The sequence below is a fragment of the Ammodytes marinus genome (assembly GCF_949987685.1).
Source record: "Ammodytes marinus genome assembly, chromosome: 12".
In the NCBI taxonomy this organism is placed as follows: Eukaryota; Metazoa; Chordata; class Actinopteri; order Uranoscopiformes; family Ammodytidae; genus Ammodytes; species Ammodytes marinus.
This window is the reverse complement of record NC_137216.1, coordinates 12613481-12622650: the sequence shown is the minus strand read 5'-3', so window position 1 is coordinate 12622650 and position 9170 is coordinate 12613481. Positions and strand designations below refer to the sequence as shown.

The following is a 9170-nucleotide window of genomic DNA, read 5'->3' as shown; positions in this document are numbered from 1 at the left end:
AACACAGCATAAAATAGAGGGGGAAATCAATTAATGGAACAATAGGGTTTATGCTGTTGTTATATTAAAAAAACATGGATTTTGTACAAGCTTAGACATATTTTCTTAAATCTGCCAAACTCTACCTGTAACTGTTTTAATTAAACCTGCAGTGTGTAGAATTTTGGGTTTTATTTCCTAGCAGACTTTGTAGAAAATAATTATAATATCCATAAGTACGTCTAATTTAGTGCATAATAGCTAAATTGTTCTTTTAGAATTATAATTTTTTCCCTTAGAAAGGGTCTCATATATGTCCATATTTCCCTATACCTTGGACCAAGGCCTTGGTGCCGCCATGTTGGAAGCGTCATAGTTGGAATGTCATCAGGTGCATTGTTTATAATTTAGAATTGTTCTTGTCCTTGAAGGCCACTGTAGCTTCTGTTATTATTCAAAAGGGGTGGGGTTACCCAGGGAGCGTTGCATTCTAGAACTTTCTAGAATTTTCAAGAACTTTCTTGATGATGTCATATTACACAATGCACCTTTAAGCTATATTGTACTTTCACCCATTTCACTTTAATTTCGGCCATTCTACATTGCTGTCTAAATGTTTCAATGGTCTTGGCTCTTTATCAGCTTGTTGTGTATTTGATGTATTTCTTTGTGTGCCAAGAGGAGCAATCTTTACTTTGGTTGTATGCACTCTTCACCACTATGTAAATGTTTCAATTGTTTTTTTTGTTTTTTGTTTTTTCTTCTCTTCACCTGTTGTTGTGTATTTGATGTATTTGCATTGAATATTGTGTATGCATTGTTGTTTTTCCTTGGAATTTGTTTGAACTCGACACCATTGAAAATGAGGGTCACCCCTCAATTGGTCTCTCGAGGATAAATAAAAGTTAAATGAAATGAAATGCATGACAATGGGACTTCATTGTTAATGAATTGCCATTTGTAAACAATAATGATTTGAAAGGCATACACATATGAGATGTGTGCAGACTATGTTCATGCACCTTATTTAAAATGTCCCCTGTTTCCTATACTCCATAGACTTTGTGCTGTTCTCTTCTCGACCAAAGCAACACACTATAGGCCTATTTGAGCAAAAGTTAACTTAAAAATAAATTTTAACACTGCACTCATAGGCTGTTCTAGCACAGTTTGTTTTTCAATAAATAGGACATGAGCATAACTCGTTCAATATCAATAGAGCCTACCACAAAACATGAATCCCAAGAAGAATTTGACAAATGTGTTTATGTGATTCTATCCTTTTTCTTTTGGTTCTTTTTTTCTTTCTTTTTATGTAGGCCAATGCCAAAAGGTACGCTAAAACATTGTAGCCGCACCACCATCTACGGGCTATGACATTTACATTTTCCTGAAAATCGCAAATACGTTCAAGTTTTTTCTGAAATCCTTACCAGAAAAATGGAAATCTCTGGTGTAATGTAATTACTGTAACACATTGTCTCCGATAGGGAGTAAAGGCCAATCATGAACGAGTGCTGTAGGAAAACAAACGCTAGGATTGGCTGAGACGCGGCCTCGGTTTCAAGGCGCCCTGCGTTTTGTCGGAGGGTCTTGTGAATGGAGGGGGCGCCTGGAAACCGGTGGAATCTGCACGGAGTGAGGAGAGCGAGCCTCTGGACTTCCAACCGCTCAGCATTTGAACCGTCGCTCTGTATGAAGTCAAGTCGAAAAACGATGGAAATTTAAGCCATTTTAAGCTCCAAATGCTCCTTCTTTTGCGCTAAAGCGACAACGCTCGAGTGTTTGACGCGCCGGAGAAATTTGGTTGTGCATTACTTCAAGAAAATGGGACTTTAGGCGCTATTTTCGCCGGATCGGGAGTGAGAGTGGACTGCTTGGAGTCACTTACAAAGACCATTAAGAAGTCATGACACGACGAACGTTTCACTTGGATTTATCTTCATAAAAAACGAAGAAAAGACGATTACGACCATTCCCAGTCGATTTATTCGGACTACAAGCCAAGTGTTGCGACACTTACTGCAGATTTTCTTCGCTTTTCGACCGTTTTCAAGTCGCCCTACTTGGATCAAAGTTTTTTCCAACCCTCCCCCCTCCTCCTCAACTATGGCGGCGGCCAGGTCCACCACTGGCTCTGTGTTGCTGCGGATCATGTGGCTGGTGTGCGGGCTGTCCTTCCCAGCCACTTCTGCTCAGAATTACAACAGCGAGAGCGGCATATCCATTCCGGAACACGGCTTTTGCCAGCCCATCTCCATCCCGCTTTGCACCGACATCGCCTACAACCAGACCATCATGCCGAACCTCCTGGGCCACACGAACCAGGAGGACGCCGGACTGGAAGTGCACCAGTTCTACCCGCTGGTGAAGGTCCAGTGCTCTGCGGACTTAAAGTTCTTCCTCTGCTCCATGTACGCGCCGGTGTGCACAGTGCTGGAGCAGGCCATCCCCCCGTGTCGCTCCCTGTGTGAGCGTGCACGGCAGGGATGTGAAGCCCTGATGAATAAATTCGGCTTCCAGTGGCCCGAGCGGCTCCGCTGCGAGGCTTTCCCCGTCCACGGAGCCGGTGAGATCTGCGTGGGCCAGAACACTTCCGAACCCAGCAGCCCGGCCTCCTCGTCTTCCCCGTATGCTCCCGAAGCAATGACCCTTCCACCGAACATGGGCCGACCCAACCGCCCGCCCACGCACAACCAGGGCAACCAGTTCTCCTGTCCTCTGCAGCTGGAGGTGCCGACCTACCTGGGCTACAAATTCATGGGGGTGAAGGACTGTGGCGCCCCATGTGAGCCCACCAAACCCACAGGGATCATGTATTTCCGGGAGGACGAGGTCAAATTCGGCCGTTTGTGGGTCGGTATCTGGTCCATCCTGTGCTGTGTGAGCACCTTATTCACGGTGCTGACATATCTAGTGGACATGAGGCGATTCAGATACCCCGAGAGGCCCATCATCTTCTTGTCAGGCTGCTATTTCATGGTGGCGGTGGCATACGCCGCCGGATTTTTCCTGGAGGACAAAGTGGTGTGTGTGGACAAATTCAAGGACGAGGGCTATAGGACTGTGGCTCAAGGGACCAAGAAGGAGGGCTGCACCATCCTCTTCATGGTATTGTACTTTTTCGGCATGGCCAGCTCCATCTGGTGGGTGATTTTGTCCCTGACCTGGTTCCTCTCTGCCGGCATGAAGTGGGGCCACGAGGCCATTGAAGCCAACTCCCAGTACTTCCACCTGGCTGCGTGGGCTGTCCCCGCCATCAAGACCATCACCATCCTCGCCATGGGCCAGGTGGACGGCGACGTGCTGACAGGCGTGTGCTTCGTGGGCATCTTTAACGTGGACTCCCTCCGAGGCTTTGTACTGGCTCCTCTTTTCGTCTACCTGTTCATCGGCACGTCCTTCCTATTGGCCGGCTTCGTGTCCCTCTTCCGGATCCGCACCATCATGAAGCACGACGGCACTAAGACGGAGAAGCTGGAGAGGCTGATGGTTCGCATAGGCGTGTTCAGTGTACTCTACACGGTACCGGCCACCATAGTGATAGCATGTTACTTCTACGAGCAAGCCTTCCGGGAGCACTGGGAGCGCACCTGGCACATGCAGACCTGCAAGCGCTTCGCCGTGCCCTGTCCGGCTCACAACTTCGCCCCCATGACCCCGGACTTCACCGTGTTCATGATCAAATACCTGATGACCATGATCGTCGGGATCACCTCGGGTTTCTGGGTCTGGTCCGGGAAGACCCTCCAGTCGTGGCGGAGTTTCTACAAGCGCCTTAGCAACGGTAACCATGGAGAGACCACGGTGTAAAAGTTCAAAAGGATGAGAAGACACCAGAGCTTTGGATATAACTAAAAAACCATGGAAAAGAGGTCAAATAGCTTTCATTTTTTTAAACAATTTTTGGACATATTTTTTCATTTGATCCTTGTCTTTTTAGGTTGTGATTGCAATTCATGCTTTCGGACACACAGCCAAACTTTATATTCGATAGAAGTTGGATGTATTTTCAATATTTCTTTTTTTCCTCCATCATCATCGGACAGCACACATGCTCTGCATTTGCTCTTTGGATTATGAACTGGTGGAAAAGGCCATAGTGGTCCCTGGACTGTAAATGCCAGACTGATGACTTTAGTATATGAAACTCTCTACATATTATTGATTTATATCTTCCTCAATATTACAATTTGAATGTAATTCCTATATTCTCCGGTGGGAGTTTCTTGCTGGACAAAACTGTAACGGAAAACACTGATGGCTCAAGCAGCGTGGCCTTCTGACCACACTGCAGCCAACAGGTCAATGGTTTGATCCCTACAGCAGCCACACAACCCTGACTGCCTGGACTATACATGTACATTTCAAGTTGCTCTGGTTTTTAGCTTAAAACTGAAATGTATTAACACACATGTTAGATATTGCAGAGTACAATCTCGTCTGTTAATCTGAGAAATCACACATCAACTCGAGATTCTGCCATTATGTGCCAAGTGGCTTTTTTTACTCTATTTTTAACATTGTTCAGACTGTTGAGTGTTTGCTCCGATGGTGAATGAAGTTATGTAATATTTGCACAACTATCCTAAAGGTTAAAAGTGTTAAAAATGACTGACTCATCACAGGATGACCTGGATCAAAACGGTGAGAAAGACCACACACGCACACACACACACACACACACACACACACCGGGGCCTCCACTCTTTGCTATGAAGACACAACAGCTCATTGTTTGTCCCTCTGTGTGGTCTCCCAACTGTTGGACCCCCCCTTCCATCAAAAATACTTTTTAAGCTTTTAAGGCATCCAAAGCACCATTTCAAGGCTCCACATTTAATCGGTACGGGCTGGAAGTGGTTGCTCATGTTTTTACATGTCATTATACCATGGATTAGGATGATTCTACACATTCACACCTGTATTCTACCCAGTGTAAATGAATTTATCTTAATATCATTTATAATTTCACTCGTAGCGTTGAATGGTTTTCAAGAGCAGAGTGAACATTTTACTGTTTTATGGATTTTTTTTATTTTGCGTCTCGGGGGCAACCTTACTAAAGCCTTCAAAACCCGGAGCAACTGCGTTTATTTTCTCAGCGTCTGAAAACAGGACTTTTGTTTGATGTTTTAAACCATGGAAACACCAGGAGAGAGGTCAGAGGTCACAGCCTTGTGGGAATGTTTTTTTTATTTTGAGAGAGTGTGCATTGAGTGTTAAGCAGAAGTGAGAGAATCACTGGTGATAATATAGCAGGTTATTACAACAACATTGTTTATCTTTGCTGGTGACGTTAAACATCCATGTTGACTAGTGAGCTGTTCACAATCATATATTCACTTTAAACAATCGGAAAAATCTAATACAATTTAAGCTGAACCTGTAAACTAAATGCTTGGATCAATAAAATAACACAACCCAATTGTGTATTTTAAGATTGAGCCAGTGATTAAGTCCCGTTGGTAACTCATTGTTGTATGCCAATGCCAGTTATTCGAACTGAATCAGAAAATCTAATTTTTTTTTTGTCTCTCACTCAATAACACAATCAGTAGGAGATCGTGTGGTGAAACCTGAGCTGAGACAGCTGCAAGTGATTGCCAGACGCTTTTGTTTCTTATAGAGAATTTCCTCTACGTTGTCACATGTACATGACAAATGGGAACACCTCCAGCAATGACAGAAAAAGCTAAACATTATGACCATGTAGAAAATATACACTACGTGCAAATTATAGTAAACTGTTAAAAGTGCTGTGTATACAAGGAATGTCACATTTCCCACTTCATACCTCAACCCCTGGTTAACACTCGTATGTAGGATTAAGTTTGGCAACAGGGCAACGATCCACTACACGAGTCATCTCTCGTACATCATGTTTTTACCTAAAAAGGCAAAAGTATTCTGTGTAATTGTCTTCGGGCAGCTGAGATCTGCCAGTGTAGATGATACCAGACTGGTGTGTTTGTCTTGTACTAAGATTTCAGAAGGATTATGAGTGTGTGGGGTTTTATTGTTATTGGAACATAAGCAAACTACCAAGTAAACGCAGCCTGTTTTTAAAGACGTACTGTATTTATGGGGATACTCATTTTTGTCTTTTTTTACTTTTTTTTAACGAGATAAGCCTCTTGTATGTGTACAGTTTGAATAAAAGCGATAAGGTTTGTAATTTGGCGATCCCTGTGGTTTGTGTTCAGAGATGAAGTCATGCGCACTTTGAGCTTCACAGTAAGTGTGTGACCTTGGAAACAGCAGTTTACAAAACCAATCTTAATTTCAGAGTAAGTGAACCTTGAGTGCAGATTGTTTTGCCAACATTTGCACATTATTTATTGTTTAATGATGCAGCAGAAGTAAAAGCAAGGGTGTGGATAGACGCTTGGGTCTTTTCTTTTTAACCACCCATAACCAATTTTGTCCCTCACTGCTTTCACTTATTGCCTGAACCGCATGGTACGCCAGTGAAAATACTAAACACATGACCTTAGACACATTAGAGACAACACACAGGCAACATTGTGATGCTGCTTAGCAGGACATTCGGCCAAAGGTGAACAACACGAGTCCTTAAATCCTCAATGTTATCGACATTAAACCTTTATTATCTGCACAGTTTTATTATTATTCTAGAAGGAAGAATGCTGTTCTGTGCCACTCATTAAATAACAAGTTATTGTAAATATACAGTACATTTTGTACAACTTCACTTAGTGCTAAGTCTGTGTAGCCTGTTGATGAGCAACATAACTTCCTGACAATAGTTCTTAAGATACTTCTTAGTAGTGTTGCTATTTTCCTGGCATATCTGTTGTATGAGGAAGGTTGCACATATCAATATGTTGTACACAAACATATACCAGCATTTTGCATTGGAGTTCATTTGATTCTGCCATGGAAATCCACTGCTTCCTTCCTGAACATATTGTATTGTGATACAACAGCATCCTCTACAGAAACACAAGTAGAAGTACACAAATGGTAAATCCTGAGAGAAAAGAGAGGACAAATCATCGTTGATGTTGAAAACGTGCAGGACATAAAGAGCCCATTGTATTGACAAAATGACTGCATTACTCTGCTCCTTCATGTAATTGTAGCTGGATATAGGAAACCCAGCTAGACTTTTAATCCTTGGACTTAAAATGTATATTTACTATTTACAAATACACTAAAATATTTACAGTATTGGTTTAATATTTGAAATTCACTTATGTTTCTACTTTATTTTAGCCTATATATTTTAATAGTCAGGATATTACTTATAGTTATGTATATATTTTTTGCCTTCTTTTTTCTACATACTTGTATTTATAACAGGCACCTTCAGGATTGTGGCTGCATTTTGTTGTTCATTTTGCAATGACACGGTGTACAATACAGCCCCCCACATAAGGTATGAAGCATGGGCCTATTACAAGAGCTACATAGTTGTTTAGCCTACTACCCAGGGGGCAAAGTGATTTTATGGACATGGAGCATTGTAAAAGGTTGTTCACCAAAAATGACATCTAGGACCATCCACGATCACAACCTGGGTGGACAACCTTGTCAACAAGCTGCTGGAAAGCTACAGCGTGCCGACATAGCAAATCAGAACCACTGTTTAAGTGAATGGGGGTGAATGGGGATGGGGTAATGGGGAATTTTTTGAACTTATAGATATCATTATGAAACTTTGCCAGTTGATTACTGACATTAAAACAAAAACTTTTTGTATTACAGTATTTTCCAAAATGTTTAAATAAATATGAAAAATCATCAATATCTTACTAATGATGCGTACATTTGCATATCTGCAAAGCCCCAAAATCTAGATGTTGGAGGAAAACAAAGTCAATTTGTTTTTAAATTTTGAAAACAAAACAAGTGTCCAACTGCCTGAAGCCTTTCCTAATCACAGTTCAAATTTGATCAATAACCCATAGAAAATAAATTTTTTACACAGTTACATTTCATGTGCCATGGACCAAAAGTGTCCTTTTGGAGTCTCCAGCTGGTATTTTAGGAAACGGCTAGACATTCCCTTGGAAAAAACAGTGTAAAAATTCATTTTCTATGGGTTATTGATCAAATTTGCACTGTGATTAGGAAAAGCTTCAGGCAGTTGGACACTTGTTTTGTTTTCAAAATTTAAAAACAAATTGACTCAGCTTTTGTCCAACATCTAGATTTTAGGGCTTTGCAGATATGCAAATTTACGCATCATTAGTAAGTTATTGATGATTTTTCATATTTATTCAAACTTTTTGGAAAATACTGTAATACAACAAGTTGTTGTTTTAATGTCAGTAATCAACTTGCAAAGTTCCATAATGATATCTATAAGTTTAAAAAATTCCCTATTAGCCCACCCCCATTTGCTTAAACAGTGGTTCTGATTTGCTCTATGTCGGCACCCTATAGCTTTCCAGCAGCTTGTTAACCAGGTTGTCCACCCAGGTTGGGATCCTGGAAGGTCCTTGATATCATTTCTGGTGAACAACCTTTTACAACGCTCCATGTCTGTTTAAAAAAAAAAAAGGGGTTTTGCCCCCTAGTTATACTCCAAATGACATGAAGGCTGAGTGTGATGTGTAAAATCAGCGGAGTTCCAGGATGGAGATTACTCATTAACATTCTTATCTGATGCTGACCTCTGGTGGCCACAACTACAAATATACAATTTTTTTCTTTTCTTTTTTACATTCAGTCAAGTAACTTGTTCTGACTTTATATTACATCATATTATCAACTTTGTTACATTTATGCACGCTTTAATTTTTCTTCCAAACTTTTGTTCAGTGATTTAATTCATGTAGGCCTACCTGGTCATCACTCAAACATCGTTATTATAACAGTTTTTCTGACGATCCACATCATGTCTTTCAGATAGCCTAAAGTAAAAATAACTGTGGCCTATGAATGGGACTATCCTAAAGTGTTAGCATTAAATCACTATGTTAGAGAGTGTTTTGATATTTTTTAAATTTCATAGATCTCCTTTGCAAAACAAGAGCGCTCCAGCTGGAACTCCTCGGATTATTAAGAGATAAGGCCTCTTACTGTTTCTAACTCAGAACTGATTCAAAGTTATGATTTATAATGACACAATCTTCACAGTTTAAATTACTTTTTTCCTCTACTAATTTTGACCCATGTAAGCATATAAATCTACTTATTTGACAAGTGCTTTGAGAATAGGT

At 41.1% G+C, this 9170-nt stretch overlaps 1 protein-coding gene across 1 annotated transcript; it reads left to right on the top strand.

Annotated features, from left to right (window-relative positions):
• The first annotated feature begins 1661 nt into the window (after positions 1–1661).
• On the top strand, positions 1662–6157 carry LOC307258670 (frizzled-7-like). Its single transcript, XM_080038302.1, has one exon. The coding sequence runs from the start codon at positions 2089–2091 to the stop codon at positions 3790–3792; it is 1704 nt and encodes a 567-aa protein (XP_079894428.1). The 5' UTR covers positions 1662–2088; the 3' UTR covers positions 3793–6157.
• Positions 6158–9170: the final 3013 nt, after the last annotated feature.